The sequence below is a fragment of the Cynocephalus volans genome, chromosome 8 (assembly GCF_027409185.1).
Source record: "Cynocephalus volans isolate mCynVol1 chromosome 8, mCynVol1.pri, whole genome shotgun sequence".
NCBI classification, from domain to species: domain Eukaryota; kingdom Metazoa; phylum Chordata; class Mammalia; order Dermoptera; family Cynocephalidae; genus Cynocephalus; species Cynocephalus volans.
Genome location: NC_084467.1, coordinates 64,620,283 through 64,642,450, shown reverse-complemented (window position 1 = coordinate 64,642,450; position 22,168 = coordinate 64,620,283). Strand labels below are relative to the sequence as shown.

The 22,168-nt window shown below is 40.2% G+C and overlaps 1 protein-coding gene across 1 annotated transcript in view; it reads right to left on the bottom strand.

Annotated features, from left to right (window-relative positions):
• Positions 1-28: 28 nt before the first annotated feature.
• Positions 29-22,168, bottom strand: part of TNNI3K (TNNI3 interacting kinase) — a 291,813-nt gene continuing 269,673 nt past the window's right edge. Inside the window, exons 24-25 of the mRNA XM_063104384.1 lie at positions 3,343-3,422; positions 29-105 (exon numbers count right to left, since the gene is read on the bottom strand). Of these exons, the coding sequence (XP_062960454.1) occupies positions 29-105; positions 3,343-3,422 (157 nt within the window). The remainder of the gene's footprint in view (positions 106-3,342; positions 3,423-22,168) is intronic.

Genomic DNA, 22,168 nt, shown 5'->3' with positions numbered 1-22,168 from the left:
ACTCTCCTTAGGTATACGCCAAATGCTGTCAGTTGCTGTCCTCAAAGCTGCCACTATTTCGACAAGAATGAAAGTGCATCGGGCTCATGGGATCACACACGTAGCCTGCATCAGAAAAGAAGTTCAGTTGTTACTCACCTTTCAGTACATCTCCCCATTTTTCTTAACCAGCCTGCCTGATCCAGTGCAACACACAGCCCACCAGGCAGCTGTCCCAGATCATGAGAACAAAGAGTCTGGGCAGTGGTTGCGAGTGAGCAGTTGTACAGCAAAACTTAAAATGAAAACAAAGAGTTGAGACCACATGAACATAAATGATGGATGTCTGATTTGGACCTACACTGGCCAGGTGGCATTTTGGGTTTGGAGTAAAGAAGGGTACGATTCAGGAAGGTGGAATGTCATGATGGCTAAAGGCACAGGCTTTCATGTCAGGCAAATACTTGCTGGCTCTGTGACTTTTGTCAACTTAACCTTTAACCTCAGTGTCTTCATCTGTAAATGGGAGAAACAACAGTATTTACTCATAAGGTTGTCAATGCACATAAGACAATTAGCACTGTCTGACACAGTGAGTGTGAAACAAACGATGGCTAAAAACAGAAGGCAGAGACAGCAGTAGAGAAAAAGGAAAGAGCCTTTCTCTACAGCAGGTTGGCTCTGTTCCATTTTTTCCCCCTAGCAGCCCAAGTTTTAAGTGTACATCAATGCTAGGTCTAAATCCCAGTGGCATTTGATGCCCTTTGGAACAATAGCCCTGGTGTGTCTGAGAATCGACCTAGGGGCTCCGTCCGGTCAGGCCAATGCACCAGAGCAGACAGGACCTGTGCAGGGCAGCAGTTGCCTTTCCACTCTGAAGTAAGGAAGCATTCACTGCTTCTGTTGAAAACAGGCACATTTGTCAATAGCTATTGCCTCTTTTGCTCCCTTTTGATGGCTGAGTTTTCAGAACCAACCCAGCCATCTACATTTTCATTAGGGTGTCTAGCAATATGCAGTTGGATAGGCATATTTATTTTCATAAGAAAGATCTCTCTCAGAATCCCTCAGGCAGCACATAAACTCTCCTGAGAGGAAATGCCACTGGTACCGATACCGTCGCCGACTGGCCTCTCACTCACTTGGAGGACTGGCCCTGGTCAGATAGGAGGAAGGCCGTGGTTGGGGGAGGATGAGATGAGAGGAAGAAGGATACATATCACTTAATTCTGGGTGGACTAAAAAATAAAATCCACATCCTAGAGCAAAAATACTTCATTTTGTACAATCTGAAAATGTGACTTCATCCCAGGCATAGATAGATGCTTTAATAAGCTGGTAATCCTTTTACTACTATAATCAACCTTCTAATGTACCTTCACATGCAATTGTACTGGCCTGTGAAGTTCCGGTGCCTCTGGCCCCACAGGACTCCAGTGGAAATCTGTCTGTGAACATATGACCCACCAGTGTGGGTGGGCTGTCCCTCGGAGAAGGGTAGCAAAATCAGCAGGGTAATGAGGCTGACATTTTTATTGATGCCATTATTGCCAGAGTATAAGCACAGATATGACGGATTTGTGTAGCCAACTCAGCATAAGAGGGACTCAACTGAAATTTGACTACAGACTTTAGAAAAAGATTCAACCATGTCTGCATGGCTTGTTACTTTAGGGTAACATGTCTCAAGTAGAGAGAAAACAGCTATGTATTTAATTTTATCTTCATTCTCTAATGCTGCTCTTCCGGCGGCATGGGTGGGGGTCAAGGGGGAGGGGTGGGAACAGGTCATAAAGTTGCTGTTGCACCACAACTGGTTTATGAAATGGAAATAGAGGGCAATTAAAGGGTTCTTTCTTGTATGATGTGATGTTCCTAACGGGAGATATTGAATACAAATTTTTTTTGTCTATAAGGACTCTCACTTCATGCAAACACCCTGTTTTCTTCTACCCCTGGTATAAATATGCAAAGAAAACCCAACTTCTGTATTACTACATCACTTTTGTCTTACTTCTCCATCTTGGGGAATTGTCAAAGCTCTATTTCTTTAAGAAACAAATCTTTAAGTTAAAGAAATGCTTCATCTTGAAGCTCTACCATGAAAAGAAAGATTTCTGGTGAAAGCACACATTTCAAAGGGTGCCCTATATTCTGTGGTTGTGAAGTTACATCTGTAAAGGTTTGGGAAAATGGTATTATATTTATTAAAAAATGTGATGATGTGACACTTGTGCACATTTTCCCCTCAACACGATCTGTTACTGGACTGGCCAATTATGCTGTAAAGCTGATGATAAAAAGCGCTCAGCTGCATTCCAGACACGTACTGGGAGTCAGAAGCACAAAGTTTCCTTTCCTTAATGTACTCAAGTAGTTGGTCTGCATCTATCCAGAACATTTTTTTTTCTTTGTTTCTTAAAAGCTTCCTAATGCCTTAGGTAATGACACTTCACAGATGAGGTACATTGGTGAAGATCCCAAAGCCAAGGGTCTTCAGGGTCTATTGCCATCTACATCCAAGAACCAGGAACACATCATCCAATGCATTCTTCCCCAAACTTGCCTCTTATAATAAATCTGATCTCTTTAACTGACAGACATTTTTTCCAGCCCTTCACAGAGTCAAAGGAAGTTGCCATGAATAAATGGGCCTATTGTGCTAAAATTCCAATTAAATATAGAGCCTCTCAGGCTTAGAGGTTGGATAAAGGGCATCACAGCCCCACCTCATTAATATGGCAGCCGATGATAAAGGTAAGTGTCCATCCTCTGGCTTCTAGAAGCCTGCACAGAGCTTTGTTGATTATTTTAAGGAGCTTTATTAATTACTTCTGAAGAAGTCCTGTATGAAATGGAGCCCATCGGCTCTCCACTCATGGCCTCGCAGCTGTTAGAGGGAATGGCTGCACTGACGTCTTACCCTGGGTTGCCTGGCTAAGGGCAAGAGCTCACCCTGCATACGACGTAACTGTGGAAACGCGTCTTGTGTTCTCTTCTTCCTACCTACATGTCTTGATGTGCGGCTTAGCAGCAACAGACTCGATAAAGTGGTGACAAAGTATTTAGGCTGTCACAAAAGACAGGAGACTGTTTTCATAAAATGAATTATCCTTTTTTCCATGTGCACATGCACACAAACACTCAGGCACACTCACACATACACCCACACACGTTATTAAGCTGAAAGGAAAATATAGAGTTATACAAGACTTACAAAATTTGTACTTTTATAACAAAATATTTTAAAAACATCTGCCATTTCTAGATATTACAAAATACAATGTTTTCTTCCTTGTTAAATAGATATCCCCTTCCTAGGGGTAAGTCTCCTTAATAAATCTAAAGAATCTGTCTACTTACCATATTTGTCAATCGGCGAATACTGAAGGCTTCTCTTCATCTCCTCTGAAGACAAACCTTGAGAGGAAGATTGCCCAGCACTGGAAAATTAATGAGACACACAGTTTCACACTGTGGTGATTTGCTAATAACATTTTTATAAAACAGAATTTATTCATTCTGCATAGATCCCAGAGAAATGGCAAAGTGATACAAAGGTGTTTTTATCTCACAAGTGACTAGTTGGGGAACAGTTTAGAATTATTTGGAATAAGTCAGATTTAGGTGTGAGCCTTGGCTCTTCCACATGTGTAACAATTCCTAGCAGTATAAACTTGGGCATGTCACCCTTTCTGAGCCTCAGTTTATTTATCTGTAAAAGGGGAAAACAACATAATTAATTTACAGTTTGTTTTAGTGATTAAATATAAATAAAAAGAAGCATTGAATCTAAATCTGGGTTAATATGCTTGCAATCCTTAAGTAAAAGGAACTAAGAACAATAACATTATTATCTTATTAATAATCAATATAAATGAAGCACATTCCAAGAAATACTATTATTATATTGCTATTACTATAAAGATAATTATAAGATATAGTGATATTTATTCCATGATTCCTGTGTGCTAAGCATTTACATACAATCATCTCATTTAATCCGTATCACTATGATATCATTTGTCCCATTTTACAGATGAGAAAACTGAGGCTAAAATAATGAAGTAACTTGTCATGGCTCATCTAGAATTCAAACCCAAGTCTTTTAGATTGCAAAGACTTTGTGCTTATCCACTACTCAAATATGAATTTCTTCCTGATTCCTGCTCATCATTGATCCTTCTCTTTCTCCTAACTCCTCCTACGCTTTTACCATTTTGGTTAATGCGGTCATTTCCTTTCTAGTTCATCAGATTCAAAGTCTGAAGTCATCAAAACCTGCATCTTAATATCTAATCACATCTGTCAGTTAATTATATGTCTGTAACCTATCTTGCATCCATTCAACCTGTGCCATCCTCAAATCAGTTAGCTACCCTAGTTACCTGCAGAACTGCTGTCCCTGTTTCCATGGAAGAACTCTTACTTCCCCCAGCCCACATCATTCAGCTACTTAGGCCAAAATTCTCAGACTCATCCTTGGTACTGTTATGTCTCTCATGCAATTCAAGTCTTCTTAGCTCTGACTCCAAAATACAATCCTAATCCACCTATCTCTCCTCCTTCAAGGTCTAAGCCACGTAATCTTTTTCTTGTCTGGACCTCTGCAATTTCCCTCCTAATTGATCTCCCTGCTTTCACTCCTGTACCCATATAATCCTTTCTGTGCATATTATTGATGGAATTTCGATGTGTTGTCCCCTCCAAAACTCATGTGGAAATCTGATCTCCAATGTGGCAGTGTTGGAAACTGATTGAGTCATGGGGGCGGATCCCTCATGAATGGATTAATGCCCTCCCTGGGGGAGGAGGGGTAGTGAGTGAGTTCTCACTCTATTAGTTCCCGCGAGACCTGATTATTTAAAGGACCCTGGCACCTCCTCTCTCTCTCTCTCTTGCTTCCTCTCACCATGTAATCTGCTTGTACCCGCCAGCTGTCTGCCGCTTTCTGCCATGAGTAGAAGCAGCCCGAGGCCGGTGCCGGATGCAGCTGTCCCAGAATCGTAAGCCAAGTAAACCGCTTTTCCTTATAAATTACCCAGTCTCAGGTATTTCTGTTATAGCAACACAAAACGGACTAAAACAGAAAATCACTCCACCAGGTAAAGAACCACAACCCGCTGAGGTGCTTGCAGAAGGCAAAGGGAATACAGAATGGGTACTAGAAGGAAGGTATAAATACCAGCTTCAACCCCGTGACCATTTATACAAAGGAGGATTGTAATTGTGCTCCCTGTTGTGTTAAGAACATGTCTCTATGTATATATACTGTACACATACTAAGCAATTATCTTTGTTTTTGTTCCTCTTGTTCTCTACCATGTACCATGAGACTTACTGACTTTATACCAGCATTTAAATGTTGTTAACCTTACTTCATAGTATTTGCAATTTTAAGTTACGGTATATTGGGAGAAGGGTAAATATCATTTAAGGACTTTACCTTTGTCTTCTTGGAAAGGGATTAATGCATATCCAGTTGTACGCAGGATAATGTATCATGTTAGGCAAAACTATACGTTATTGTACCATTTGAAAATTAAGTGTGATTTAAGGAGATAGTATGGATACCAAGTTGACAAGGGGTGGAATTGCGAACATTAATTCTAGGTGTCGACTTGGTTAGATGAAGGAATGCTGAGAAACCTGGTAAAGCAATCTTTTCAGGTGTGGCCATGAGGGTGTTTCCAGCAGAGATTAGTATGAGAGTCTGAGTGGCCTGGGTGTGAAAGACCCACCCTCAGTGTGCGTGGGAACCATCCAATGCACTGGGGGTCCGAAGAGAACAAAAGACAGAGGAAAGAGGTGAAGCTCTCTCTTGCTTCCTCTTGCCATGTGATCTGCTTGTACCCGCCAGCTGCCTGCCACTTTTCTGCCATGAGTAGAAGCAGCCTGAGGCCCTTGCCAGATGCAGCTGTCCCAGAATCGTAAGCCAAATAAACCTCTGTTCTTTATAAATCACCCCGTCTCAGGTAATTCTGTTATAGCAACACAAAATGGACTAAAACAATTATCCAGAATAATCTTTTCAAACTATAAAACAGGTTAAGTCATTCACCTACTTAAAACTCGGCAGGCACTTCCCACTTCATTTGGAATAAATGTAGATGCTCCACTCTCAAATGCTGGCCCTGCCTATAGCTCCAACCTCAGCTTGTACTCATTTCCCCACCTTTGGCCAAGCACTTCTTTCTGGCATTCTTTCTGTCCCTTGAACCCACCAAACTCTTTCTCAGTTCAGAGGCTTTGCATCTGTTACCTCTGCCTGAACTGTTCTTTTTAATGAGCCCAAATCCTGTTTTGCTGAACCTGTGCCTGCTTACCTTCACCCATGACTGGCTCTGCTATCATTTGGGCCTCAGTTCAAATGTCACTTTCTCAGCGAGGACTTCCCTGACCACCATTCCAAAGTGGCCGTTCTTCTGCCCATGGCTACTCTCTATCACATCACCCAATTTCTTTCTTTCAGAGCTATATACAATTATCTTGCTTATTTATCTGTTAATTTATACACTGTCCCTCTGCTTTCCACACACTGGGACTCATGGAGCTCATCTCTCTTTTTCCCTGCTCTGTCTTCAACACTCAGAACAGTGCCTGGCACACGGGAAAAACTCAGCAAATAGTTTTTGAATAATTTAATTAATTAATGGATCCCTAAATGATGTCCTTCCCTCCAGTCACTCAATCCACCTATCCACAAGGTCTTACTGTGACAAAAATCTTCCCACAGACCTCTCCTCCTTCTTCAGTTCCTCAGGCTGACTTCTCAAGCCCTAAACAGTCCAACCCCACATGTGTTCTGTGAGCATCTTGCATTTCTTTCTGCAAGTTCAAGCCACACTAGTAGACTTTGGATTATCCAAACATTCCTGAATGTTTTTTCTCCATGATTGTGGCTGAGCTGTTCCTACTGCTTGAATGTGTTTGTTGACACCTTATTTATCTCTGACAGGAAGCAGTATGGTGTTATGGTTAAGAATGAGCATTCCAGTGACAGACTCCTTAAGTTTGAATCCTGACTCCAACACTTACTACTCTATGATCTTTGGCAAGTTATTTAACTGCTCTATGCCTCAGTTATGCAACTATAAAATGGGAATTATAACAAGGATTATAGAGTTAATCATGATAATTAAAAGAGCTAATAAGTTTAAAGCACTTTGAACTGTGCTGACATTTAGTAGGCATTAGATAAATGTTACCGACTTTTATCACCATCCTTCAAGGTCCAACTCAAAGTCAGCATCTTCCTCAAAGCCCTCTTAAAAACCTCCAGTTAGAATTAACTTCTTCCTCTTCCATACCCCTCTAGTACCTCATACTTCTACCACAGTCCTTGTCAGAGTCTGCATTGATGTAGAATTATCTATATTTGTATACTAGTGAACCCCATAAAACAGAGAGCTCCTGGAGGTCAGAGATCCTGTCTAACATCTTTAGATACCCTACAGGGCTTAGCCAGTACTTTGTAAATAGTTAAAATAAAAGCGTGTTAAATAAAATTAAGTTATTACAAAATATGTATTTAGAGAAGTCAGATTTTTCAGAAAGCTAACATCAGTTCATACTGATTAATTCACTGAGCTGACTTAAAAATGACCGTATCTCTGGCCTCACTTCCTTAAGCTATAAAATAGAGATGCTGTTTCTTAGAGGAAAGCAATGATTAAAAAGAAGAAAAAGTATTGGCTTAAAGCAGGACATGATGTGATCTCAATCAATATTAAATAGCAAACCATACTCAGTTCTGGGCAATAGAATGTCACTCAAGATATTTTTCAAAATAAAATTTCTCCTTTTAATATATGTAACCTCCTCAGCACTCTAGCTCCTTTTAAGAAATGTGCTGTACACAGTAGTCCTGGCAACAACCAGATAATAGGGAATAAATATTTTATCACCAAAATGACTATCTGGTTTCCTGCGAATAAAAGCCCATCTCCAAGCTGCCCTGTTTATTCAGTTGCTGAATGCAATTCATGCCAGGTGACCTAACCTTCTTGCCCAAGAGATACCACATAGGCTGGCATTGAGCTCTGTTCTAGGATGACGGACAGATGGAAGCTAAGCACGCACAGGTCAAACAAAATAGAAGAAACCAGACTCTGACCAATGGTAGTCATCCTCAGTCCATGTGCATCTAGACTTCAGCAAAGTTTTCACAGAAGCCTCGAGTTTAAAAGATACATCAGGACCTCTGTTTGCTGAAGTTGTGGTCAGAGAAAATAAGGTACTTCCAGTGATGCAGCTGCCCCATGAACTCAATGAAAGTAAATGTGAACTAATGACAGGTAAGGAAAGCACTCAATTTTGCAGTGTTTCAATATTGCTGGTCAATTTGATAGACTTCTTTATGCTAAAAGGATGATATATATTATAGACAGAGCATATACAAGGGTACTATTAAAAGCTCATGGACAGATTCTTATAACCTTTTTATTTAGAACCTTTTATTTAGTACTTTTTGAAGTAATCTTGCATATGAACAGCATGTAATACTAATGGGTAATTTCATGTATACATTTTGTGACTATGGAATTAAAGTTTCCTATAAAAAAGAGAATAAGATAGTCTTTAGGTTAGTTTTTGCATACTACCACATTAAATCTGTATATCTTACTTTAGTGCTAAAAATTTTGTCATTTTAGGCTAAACAATTCAACGATCTCTGTGGGGTATATATAAAGATAAGTATAATCATCAGCTATTGTCTTTGATAAAAGTGTACTAGGAAATGAATAATTTATCCAAAATGAAGAGCACAACCAAAATTCAAAAAATATTTCTTACTTCTTAATCAGTGCTTTAGGGATATAGACTTTCTAGTAGACTATCTGCTAATTAGGACAGTTCACACCCAAATCTGCAGTATGTAATCTGTATTTTTGTGTGTGCATGTCATTCAGGTCATGGCTTGTCAGAACAAACTAACAGTTTGCAAATGGTCACAATGCTCTCAGGCACCCTGGGTAAAGAGAGCAACCAGGGCATTTAAAACTAATAAAAATATGAGACCATATTGTCTATAATAAATGCAGAGATGGTAATATTCATAACAAACACATTAAGCAAATTAATATTATCCATTGAGAAGTAAATCAACATGTATGTAAGATTACCAAAGAGCTATAAAGAATGGAAGACCACTAGAGGAGAGAATATACCCAAATACTTGTATAGCCTCAACTCCCCAAATCTGGAATGAAGTATAATGTGAAACTAAACTAGTGGGTTAATGTACATTCTAGGCAAAGATCCAGAAAGAAATGATTAGAACAGAGGTTTTCTGGAAACTTAAAAAAAAAAAAGTACTGATTATTGGAAGCTACCATGCGTTCACAAAGAAAAGAAAATCATACTAGATTTACATTATTTCTTTTTGGTGAAGAGGAATATAAAGAGGAAATCCATAGGCTAGAGCACACATCTGGATTCCAGCAGGGTGCTGGACAGAGTTTCTGCTGGCTGCTTTGTAAATGAGAAAGGGCTATCTACGCCAGAGGACAAGTGGTTAGATTGATTTATTACTGGTTGAATATCCAGAACAGACACCGATTTGAGGTCTGTCAGCACATATACAAGAGTACTTCAAAATTTGTGGAAAAATAGAATTAAAAGATAATATGAATCTTTCCTTGAAAATTTTGAAGTACCCTCATAGATGATATTCCCACATAGTTAAATTGAACCTTAGACAGTAAGAGTAATTAAAACAAACCACCACATTTTCTAAGGTTAGAATTGCCCGAAAATGGATTGAGTTGTTCCAGAGAGGGGATACTGTCCCATCCCTGGAACTGTTTAAGCTGTGGCTGGAGCACCTATGGGCCCCAGGTGCTGCAGAGAAATCTAAGCGTGCACCTGTAGGTCACATGATGTCACATCCCAGGTTGCCCCACTTCTTACATTCTGTGATTCTTTAGAAGGCATTCATGAGTCATGCAGACTTTGATATCCTAGCATTAGCAAGTTGGAAAGGCAGAGTGAGATTACAAAGTACCCACTTATGCAGGAGATTTTTATCTTCCTTATCTCAAGTGTTTGACATTTGGCCAGGGCTGAATACCTGATTTTCACATACATGTCATGGCCTACCTGGCTACCCATTACCACTACTATTCATGTTTTTAGTCTACATGCATTTTATTTGAAATGGTAACTGAACTGTGCTGTTTGCCTGAAGGAACCATCTCCTTTAGTGCTCCATTTCAAAGGAGGAACCATGCTACCATCTAAGATGAAGCAGAGGGAAGTGTGGAGAAGGTACTTTCACATAAATCCATAATTAAGGATTTGAATGACAGGTTGTATAAGGCTGGCACTAGGAAATTCAGAACTGCTTCACAAAGGTTTTTATATAAGATAAAGTTGTAGAGTATTCTTGTTGCAATGCTTAAGGGGTGGGGGTGGTGGGTGGAGGGACACTTAAAACACTATGTTATTTCTTAACCCAGAAAGGTGTATTGTTAAGCAAGGCCCAAGAAGAAAGATGCAAAATTCTGTTGAAGACAATGGTGAATTCTGATGCCATCTCTCCAGAGTAGTGGGACCAGGCAGTGTCACAATGAATCCAAATGGCCCCATTTAGAACCTCGAAAGCAGTGTTGTAGCTTCCAAACTACAGCTTGCCAAATGCTTTTGATATTGGAGCAATGAATCATGGTTTTGGCTGTGGGATTTCATGAGTTCTCAGAATATTTGCTAGTGCCATAATTGCTTCTGACTGGATTCCATTTCAAAGATGACTTCAGATGGGCATACAGTCCAAAAGAATCCTTTTTTTTTTTTAAATCACATTCTTCTGAGTGTGGCTTTTGCAGAGTTGTTGTATTAGTCCGTTTCGGTTACTTATAACAAAATACTTGGAACCAGGTAATTTATAAAGAAAAAAAAATGTACCACTTATATTTTCAGAGGCTGGAAGTCCAAAGTCCACGGAACACATCTGGTGAAGACTTTCTTTGATGGTGACTTCAGTGATGGCAGGGTATCACTTTACAAAAATGGTGGAGCAGAGAGAAACTAACCTCATTCACCCTCCTTTTAAAGCCCTCCAAACCATGCTCGTGACCACCATTTTTAATCTATTCACTCACTACTGCACGGTCCTACAGTCTAATCACCTCTTCAAGGCCCCACCTTTCAATTACCATAACTGAATTTCCCACCTTCAACAGTTACACTGGGTATTAAGCTTCCAATACACGAACCTTTGACAGAACTCAATCAATCCACAGCCATTGGGAACTTTGATTTGAGGAATTATAGCAGGTATTTCTACATGACTTGAAAGCGAGTAGATTAAAACAACTGAATAAAAATAAAGAGACCTAGAACATTCAGTTTCTCAATAATGATATAATAATAATAATAATTTCTTATACTTGCAGAGGACTTCATAGCTTGCACATATTTTTTATTAATTAACTTTTAACATTTTATAAAACTCCCATGAAGTGTCTGGGAAGGCATTAAGTAAGTTTACCTCCATTCTATGAAGATGAAAAGTCTGGCTCAGAAAGTTTGGATGACTTGCATAAATTCACAGAACTAGCAAGAGGCAGAGCCAGAACTTGAACAAAAGGTCTTCAGACTTTCAGCTGATGCTCTTTCTACTAAATCACACTACATTTAATAGCAGCACATGTTAAACTGTTGTTCTGTTACTATTTGGGGAGCTCACTAAATTAGTCACAAGTTACAGAGTTTTGAATTCTTTGCATATATGATCACTAAACTTCTCATAAAGAAATACCCTTATCTCATAGTAAAACCAGAATCAGCTTTCTCATATCTTGCTTTCTTTAATCTTTTAAAAATTACACTCTCCCCAAATTAACAATTGCTTGCCTGTCTCCTTGCAATGATGTTAAAACATGGGATACACATATACTAAACTTTCTAAATGAAATGTTTATGATTTCCCTCAACCCTCTGATCTTGTGTAAGGGTTTTCTAAGCTGCATGCATGGATTCATCTTACCAAAACACAGCCCTGGCTATGTTGAACAGAAAACCATAAGGGTATTAGTGTGATTAAAGACTTCAGGAAAAATTTTCTTTCATTCAAATTGATCCAATTAGTTTTTATGCAGCTAACAATGCCCTCAGGCTACCTGTACCCTGGAAGATTTAGCCATTTGGACATTGAATAAGGCAACATCATCCAAGGCCTCACAGCTTTGCAAATATGCTTTATGGTTTATTGAATCTTTTTGCCATCTGTCATCGTGATTACCTATATAAGAATATTATCACAAGGATCAGTGCCATATGCATCCTTATCCCCTTCTTCAAAAGGAGTATATCCTAGTTAGGATCGTTTCTTTCATTAGAAAGGAAACACATACAGATAACACCTAACCACAATTTCAGTTCTTTGACACCAGTCTAAGAAACTAATACAAAGAAAAGGTGGAGAAACAGCATGTTGAGATGTCTAATAAAGGTGTTTATACTAGCAAAATAAATGTCTTGCCATAGAAAAGGCTACTAGAGTCATCTGGCTGATCCTTTTGGCATTTAGCTGAAAACAAATAGAACTATTTAAAACAGATCTGTCATAAGGGACAAATGCCTTTCTGTGCTTTGTGACACATGTTTGTGCAGCCCACCTTTCCTTTGGCCTAAAGAGTAGGATGATATTTCTGTTAGAAATGGGAACACCTTTGGCTAACTTTGAAATAGTCCAGTCAGACTCTTATGAATAAGCATTTGTTAATTTATCAGTTAAGTTCAACATATTTATTTATTCATGATTTCATCATGGCTGTTTCAAAACATTATTTTGTCTTTGTCGATATTCCCTACTTGACAACGTTCTAAATTAAAACAAATTTAGTGCTCCCATTACAGTGAATGGGCAATGGCCAAAGCATTTAATGGGGCCCAGAGGTCAGTGCAAAATATCTCTTTCAGGAAAATCAAACTCATCAGTTTTCTTTCAATGGCAAATGTCCCCAGGCTATAAAAGGACTAAAAGACTTGGCAACCAGGTCATGGCTCTGTTTGAGCCATTAGGCAAGTATCCAAGGTCTTAGCTCCCCCATTTTTAAAGGAAAAAGCAATTAGGCAAAGAATTATGAATAAGGAAAAATGAAGAGAGAACTTAAAGTGTGTGTTAATTCCTTGATGGTTCATAAATTATTAATGTGCTCAACAGTAACCTAACAACACAACCACCTCTCAATTTACCTACTAATTTAAGCAGGTATAAGTACGTTGTACAAACCAGTAGGAAGTGGACTTTGCATGCCTTGACTAGTAAAACTGAGGAAAATCCTCTAAATATAGCAAAATCTTTCATATTCACCTCTGTACTTACTGTCATCCAAAAAAAGGAACACATTTTACATTTTAGAGCTAGAGAACTTAATAGCATGACAGTGATAAAGCCTATTTCTCACTGCCCATTTTTTCATCTCTTTTTTGACCAGAAAAGCAGCTGAGGCCTCTAGAAGTAAAATAACCTAACCCAAGTTCATACATGAAGGTTATAGTGAAGTCAGGATCTCGTATTTTAAACTTCTAGTCCTCTTCAATGGTTTTTATTCTTATTTTTAAGGAGTTCCAGTGCCTTGCTCTGGGCTCCCTGTCGACACATATACCCTCTTCACCACCCTTATGCTCCAGCTTCCCCAGATGAGGCACGTTCCTGTGCAGATGTCCTGCTCAACCTGCATGGAACCATGGAGGCCACTGCCCTGGATGAACGTTCTGACACCCTAGGTGAGGCCACTGCTCTCACCACCCCTCTCATGGGTGTCCTTCTTCCCAGACTTGGGCTCTGACTTACTATGCCAGGTTGCTCTCTCCTATGGGTGCCTTCCTCGCCATACCTGGGTTCTAGCACCTTGATTGGGCAGCCCTAATCCTCATGCTTTCTTCCCCCACATGTATTCTGACACCCTGAGCCAGGCAGTGCCGCCCATCACTCCCACATCCCACAGGGACGTTCTCCACAATCTACTTGGACCCTGACATCCTGCTCCACACCCACTGGGGAAGTCGACCCTGCTCAGCCCTAACAGCTTTTGAACCAAATCATTCAGGAAGAGAAGGGAAGAGAAGAGAGAGAAGAGTAACAAAAATGAACTTTTAAAAGTGTTAACCAGATCCTGCCACGTTCCTGATTAAAATTGCTCAGTGACTGCCCAACATGTGAGGAACAACATGCTGACATCCTGTCCTGGCTGATGAAGCCCTCACGGCTGGGCCTTTACCCACCTCTGGAACTTGATCCTGTACCACTGTTCCCTGCCTCCTACCCTCTGCCCACCACAGGGGCCTTCTATTTCTGCACTTGCTTTTAGCTCGGCTGAATGTGTTTTGCCTTCCTGCAGAAGGTGTGTTTTTGTCATTGACTACCCCGTCTAAGCCAGCTTCCAGTGCCTCTGTATCCCTTCAACCTGTTTTCACTGTTTGCAAAGCATGTATCACCATCTCACATTTCTTGTATATTTATTCGTTGTCTCCTGCATAGGCAGTGCTTGCCGCTCTGCTTGCATACTTCAACCTACTTAGTGTTCAGAGGTTTCTGTACATGCTCCCTCTCACCCACCCAAATGACCTTCAGTCAATCAGGAATAAGAGTTGGTGGATAAATACTCCAGTTGACTTGCTCCCCACTGAGAAATTTCTGAAGAATGTTCTACACCCTTAGAGGGTACAAGATGAGATTAGCCTCAGTTGACTACAATGGTGTCTTACTCATCAACATATCCCATATTTACTTTCCGTCTTTCCCTCTCCCTCACTGCACTTCTTAAGATCATGTCCTAGAAGAGCAACTTACAACCAACTGCATTAGAGCAATGATCCCCACACAAGGCTCCCTGATCCTATCCCCTGCCCAGCCCATTCCATCCTCTACACCATCGCCAGAGAAGTCTGAGAATGATTCCCCATTGCGGACAGCATCCTTGTCCATCCAGTGGTTCTCAGTGTAGTCTCACAGATATGGACGTGGCCTCTTCTGTGATGGAGGTGATGGAGGAAGAAGGAACCATGGTGGCCTTGGTGCTGCCCAGCCTTTTGCTCTCAGCACTGGTGCAGAACTTGTCTCACATCGCAGTGAGTTGTGTTCATCTGTCTTGACAGCTGGACTGTGGATTCTTTGTGGGGGGAGCCCTGGTTTGTGAGTCTTTGTATGCCTGGTGCGCCGCACAGCATCTGGTACTGACTAGTTGTAAATGCACCAAATTCTTGAAGGTAGTCTAATTTCTCCCTGGGGAGGCAAGTTTCCAATGTCTACAGTTTCAGAGCTGTGCAACTTGGAAATAGTGGATTTTTATGCTTCTAAAGCAGGGGTCAGCAAACTTGTCTTGCAAAGGGCCAGATAGTAAATATTTTAGGCTTCGCAGACCATATTGGTCTCTGTTGCAACTACATGGCTTTGCCGTTGTGGTGCAAAAGCAATCATAGACAATATATAAACAAATGAGAATGTCTGTGTTTCAATAAACCTTTACAAGAACAGGCAGGGAGCTGGCTTTGGCTCATGGGCCATAGTTTACCAATCTCTCCATTAGAGCAGCAGATACATCCCATGTGTGATGTTCTCTTAAGCTGCCTTCCACTTCTGGCCCAGACAATACAATCTCAGTGAAAGTGGAATCTCCACTCATCTTCCATTCTCATAGTTTCTCTTGGAAGAGGAATGTTGAGGACTAAAATATAAGAGCTAATGGCAAACAGAAAAAAAATACAAAGTATTTATTTAGTAATTACCATATATTAGACATGTTCAAAATTGTATTCTCCCTTAATCCTCATTGCAACGCTATGAAGAAGGTGATGCTCCTGTTTTTATCCCATGGATAAGAAAATTTGAGTCTTGGAGAGCTCAACTAACTTGCACTCTGTCACACAGTTTATAAATGGTAGAATTGAATTTGAACTCAGGGCTATCTGAGCCCAAGCTTTTAACTACTAATGGCCACTGGGTGGTTACATAAATAAAAATCATAAAACCAATTTTATTGACGAAAGATAAAAGCAGCAACTAGACAGGAGCCTACAGAGCAATACATATTCCTTTCCCCTTTTGGATTGAGGAAAGTTCAAAGGCCATCTTTTGTTGATTTTAAATCTCTGGGCTCCTTTGTGTGAATTCATATCCCTGCAAGAAATTCCATGTTCCTTTGTTCTTTATGACAGGCCAGTCTGAATGGGAAGGTTTTAAAACTCCCTAAACTCTTTGAACATGCAGAACATTGATCTTCACAAACCATTTGAAACACCCTAAGGAGTTTACAAAATTACAAGCCATGTTTTTTTTTTTTTAATTTTGTTTTGTTTTAAGTGAATGTGTATCAAACCTCTGGGGCCTTTAGCCTCATCACACAACACCAAAGCTTTCCTCTCCTCCTCTGCGAATGCTTTGCTGTCAGACCCTGAATAACAGAATGGTATTACGTTGCTGGGGTGCCTTGATCTCATGGAAAAGCTCCTCTCTTGCCAGTAATGTGGGAGCTCTTACCCCACTTCGGTGTGATGTGCTGTGATGCTTCTTTGAACCCTGGGGCAACTAAGGGTTTGACATTTCCTGCTGAGCCGACCACTGCTCCTGCCTTCTGTGATGGCAGGAATGTGACTGCATCTTCTGTAAGAAGTGCTCTGTGGCCTCCTGAACAGCTAGACCTCTATGGTCATTTTTATATTGGTATTTATTAAGCCTTGATCCGTGGCACACCGGAAGGCACACTCCCTCAGAACAGGAATCATGTTTTGTTATTTATCTCTGTAGCCCTGGCATTTGGAGCCTGGCACAGTTTACTCTCAACATGTATTTTTAAATGAATTTGTCTTGAACTGAGCTCCTGATCATTTCCCCAGCCTCATCTCTCAGTCCCAGTGCTCTGTGCAGGTTGCCAAGTGGTTAGGAACACGGGATCTGAGTTAGATGGAACCAAGTGTCCAGTGCCAGCACGGCAACTTCTGAGCTGCTTCCCTCGAGCAAGCTACATTACCTTCCTGAGCTTCACTTTCCTCTCTGTACCATGAGGATGATAATCAGACCTGTTATATATGTAGGTCTTTGTGAAGATTATATCAGATGATATGTAAGTAAAGTGCTTAGAAAAAACTCTAACATATAGTAAGTGCTCAATAAATATTAGCTGCTATATTATTGTTATTACCATTTATTATCATTACCATTCCTGCCTGCAGCATCCTTTCCTTCCCCTCTTCCACTGGATAACGCTACTCATCTTTCAGGCCTCTGCTTTCCCCTTCCCCAGTACAGGGTTAGCTGGCTTCTTTAATATGTTCTTGTCACATTGTTTCTTTATTTGTCTGTCTTCTCTAGTATCCATCTCATAGCCTGGCTTAAATAAAGTATTTGTTAGATAATCAAATGAATAGAAAGTAGGTTTAAAAGAGCAAATTAATTGAGCACCTTTCCTCCTAATCCTAAAGTACCTCAGCCAGAGAGATCCTTTTAGGAAGAAACCCAATCAGGCCACTTCTCAGCCCAAACCCCTGCAGTGGCATGCATTTCAATCTCAGTAAATGCTCAAGTCCTGCCAATGCTCTGCACCTCCTTCGTGATCTGGCTCCCTTACTTCTCTGCTTCGTCTCCTACTACTCTTGCCCATGACCCTTTTGCTCCATCTGGCCTCCTGGTTATATTCTCTGAATCCACAGACATGATCCCACCTCTGGAAATTTGCTCTTGCTGTTCCCACAATCTGGAATGCTCCTCCCCAAGGGTTTGTGGTTCTCTGGTTCACTTCACTAGTGTCTTTGTTCAAATGTTATCTTCAGGGCAAATCTTCCCTAATGATCCTGTATAAAGTTGCTAATCACATCTCTTTCTGCGCTCCCTGTCCCCCATCCCTGCTTTAACATACTACGTAATTTACTTCCTAAAAAATTATCTGTCATTCCCATCCCACCCTAGAATAAAAGCTCCATGAGGGAAGAGGTTTGTTTTATTTGCTGCTGTATCTGCAGAGTCTAGAAGTGTAAGCCTTGAATGAGAATTTTCTAAGTGAATAAATGAAGTAGGTTAAAAAATGCCCGTAGCCCCCAGAACTGAGAAAAATGGAAAGCCTTTTATGAGCTTCATTCCAGAAGAGATTTATGTAGCATTTTGCTAATGCATTTTCCTGAACAATTTTTGAATAGGAAGGGGTTTTTTGCAGGGCTGACAGTGAGTCACCAGTTGGCCCTACCCCAGCTCTGGTCACAGCCAGTGAATCTACACAACAGTCCTGGAGTCTACACAGTGCCAAGTGTGGAGGGCCTGCACCTTGCTATGGAAAGGGCCAAGCCGCCTCTACTCCTGGCAGCTCACAGAGGTATTCCCTTTGCATTTTTCCATAACCAGCTGAAAGGGGCAGAGATCAGACTGTTAAAATACCCAAAAGACTCTTCTAATTGCTTCCAAAATACTTCTGATGGCAATTACCACACAGTTACTGTGTGTTTTAAAGACCTTTCACAGAAAAGAATTCACTGGAGCTTTTGTGAATACTGCCACAAAAACTACTTGATGGTGTTTGTGGCTGGTCAACATTTGTGGCTGTTGCCAAGTGGCAATGCTTTTGTAAAAGTGCTTCTCTGGTAAAAGCAAGAATTCCACATTCACCCATGTCTTTGGACCTGTGACTTGGTAGAATTGCTTTGTTCTCTTAGATATGTGTCCTACAGAATTCAGCAAAACACAGATATAACACTCACAACTTGATAATATGTCTTTACAAATCCATAAGTTTCATAGAAGTATCAATTGGGGTAATGTCTATAAAAGCACTTTTTGAAATCATAAGTGTTAAAACATTTACTTCATGTACAATTACTTATTTAATTTTCCTAGCATCCATATGGGATTGGTTTTATTATTATTATTTTTCATGGAGAAACTGAAGGGCAGACAGGTTGGGCAATTTGCCTGAGGTCACCTGGCTGGTAAGAGAGAAAAGAAGGATCCCATAGAACCCACACTGTGGTTCATTGCTTTTCTGTTCCACAGTGTTGCTATATTATAGAAAACCTTGTCATCTGCTGGAGTGAATTCATGGGGTTCTTTTCTCTCATTAGTAATTTGGATTTTTCAATTTCCAGTGGTCATTGGGTTTGGAGTTAGAAATTCGGGCTTCTGGTCATGAATCTATTGAAGCTTTGGATCATGTGGTGCCGGATTTTATGTGTTCACAGTCTAATCTTGAATTCCCTCTACAGGCGAAGTTTCCATTAAAGCCAGGGGCTAAGGTAAAAGGACATCAGATTTTGAACCTAATAAAAACACTAATTTTAATCGAGATTTGAATCACACGATCAATATTCCAATCAGAAAATGAATAATGTTATTCTGGGATGGCTTTCTTAGATACTTCTTTCTCTCTCTCTCTCTCTCTCTCTCTCACACACACACACACACACACACACACACACACACGTGCACGTGCTCTTGGGAACTAGGAAAAAACCCCACATTTTTGGAATATGTGAAAAAAGACAGATTTCTTTTTTTTATGCTACTTTTTAAATGTATAATACCCTCAGGAGTAAGCCTTCTATACTGTGTTGGGAGAATTAGTCATGCAACTCCTGCTACAAATATCTTCCAAGCACCACTCTGGAAGTGTACTCCTTGGTCTACCTTTTAATATGAGACACCAAGCTGAAAGGAAATCGTGTCTGGGGAATGGGTAATCCGAGATGCTTCGGGTTCCCATAGGAACGCTAGGAGCTTGCTTTCTTTATTTATGTGCATCTGCAGCAGCTGCCTCCTTTGGATTCTGGCTCTTAGTAAGTGCAAGCAGCAGCTCCAAGAGCAGAACTGCCCTAAATGTCTCTCTTTGAAGCCCTTAAGTCCACAGTCTTCTACTTGTGTCTGACCCCGATTCATCACGGCCTGAATGCTTCACGTGCTATATTAAGTTTCCAATAGAGCCTGAACCAGATTTTTTTAAAAAAGAACAATCCCTGGCCAGTGAATCTCATCATGAGAGCATTGGAAAAGTGAGAAGGATAGGAAATAAGGCAGACAGTAACTACTTCCTGCCACCTATCATTGGAGGGATATCGATATATCTCTCTCATTTGGATGTTTTTGCTCTACCTGGATCCCAGCTACCTGCTCAGAAGATTAACAACAGTTGGATGCAGATCCAGAATCACTCTGGGCTTTGGAGGAGTTAAGATTCCTAGCAGAAATGGCATTATGAATAGACTAGTACTGGTTTTAAGGAACTTTGGGCTTAATTGCAGGTATCAAAATATATAACATTTAAGTAGAAATAGCTAGAAACATTTACTCACCCATTTATTCATTCATGTATTCATTAGACCCTGTGCCCCTCTTATCAAAAAACATATCATGATTTGCTGAAATGGAATGGCCTGTTCACCAACTCTGTGAGGACAGGGACTGGGTTCATATTGCTGATCACTGTGTCCCCCAAGCCTGGAATATAGTGGGTTTTTACCAATCACTTCCTAATCAAAGGAAGGAAGGAAGAAAATGAAAAAGGCTCTAAGAAAATAGTAGCACTTAATTCAGAATGTAGGTATATATATGTGTCTATATACATGCATATACACACACATATATACCTACATAATAATACTCCTGTGTGTGTATGATAAGGTAAGGATTTATTGTACTAGAATATATATTTCATAAAATAGCTAACTTTTATTGAGTAGTAACTATGTGCAAGACATTGTTTTAAGTGACTTATGTATATTATTTCATTTAATTCCCACAAAAACCATGAAGTAAGTACTATTATTACCCCCATTTTATAGATGAAGAAGCAAATAGAGATGAATTAGCTTGGCCAAGATCACAGGAGGAAAAGGCAGTGCCAGAATGTGAACCCAGCCTGTCTGGCTGAGAGAACATGCTCTTAATCACTGCTACACACAACTTCCACGTAGATCCTAATTTCACCTGTGCAAACCCCTATGGTGACGGAGTGAGGACTTATCCAAAAACGTTCTGAAGTTGAAGCTGAGGGTTGAGCTGTTGCCCAAAGGAGACACGTCTATAAGAACACTCTGTCCAGTCAGGACACCCAGAGCTCTCACAGATAGGACCCCCACACTGCCACACGGACTCTGGGGACTATTCAGGCTTCTCCTTACTTCTGCTCCCATGTCACCTGAGCAATTAAAGCCCCAAGCAAACCATCCCAAGATGAATCAGCTCAATATGTAACTTCCAGGTCTAAGTTTAGTGAGGGGCTTCCTGCCACCAAATCCCCTCCACCCCAGCTGCCTAAACAAGTTACAACTCAGCTGCCTAAACAAGTGGACCAACACCCAGATATATTATAATATGATCCAGGCCTCCCCTCTTTCTTCCTTCTCTTTTGCTAACAGTCTCTTAAAAATGGAGGCAGAACAATAAAGTTGCTGTTTAAAGAGGCATGTCTTTTTTTTTAGTTTTGGAAGTTGTGAAACATAAATTTTGGTGTCACAGGAAAGGAGGAAGGGAGAATGTCAAAGGAGAAAAGCAAGGACTAAAGGAGGAAGAGCCAGGGGCAGAGGAGGCAACAGGGACATTGGTGGGTGGATGGATGGACGGAGCAAGTCCATCCCCTTCTGGGAGAAAGGGAGAGGTTGGCCTCAGAAAGCAGCTGCAGAATTTCTCTGTCTGAAGGTAGAGAGAAGAGGATTTCTGAAATTGTAGAGAGACTGGAGAAACTGAGGAAGAAAGTTCATGGTGATCATGAGAGATGGTCTCAAATTTTAAAAATAAATACATAAATAGAAGGCAACGTCATTGAATTCTGTAAGTGTATTTAAATGGAATGCACTTAAAATTTCATACTAAAGATTCCAGTGTAGTCAAGTTTTTGAAAAATAAATTGTCATTTATAATCAAGGTATAGATAACAAACATTTCACAACAGAATGGTAAGCATTATAAACATTCACCTTTTGTTTACCTTAGCTGTAATATATCCTCATAATAGATACCTATCCTCACATTAGAAAAATTTCATGTATAAAATCTAATTTTTTAAAAAGGATATATTCTTTGGGATTATTTTGTAAAACTATTTGTTTTATAAAGAGATTTTCAGAAGTTTTCTTCCCTATCTTTCTAGCTCTCCTATTAGTGTAGAAAAATCAACTGAAGAACTTTTAAAGTTGTACTTTTAAAATAAGGTAATTTGTTTTAAATTGGCTAAATATTCCCTAAAGGATGTATATTTATAAATGA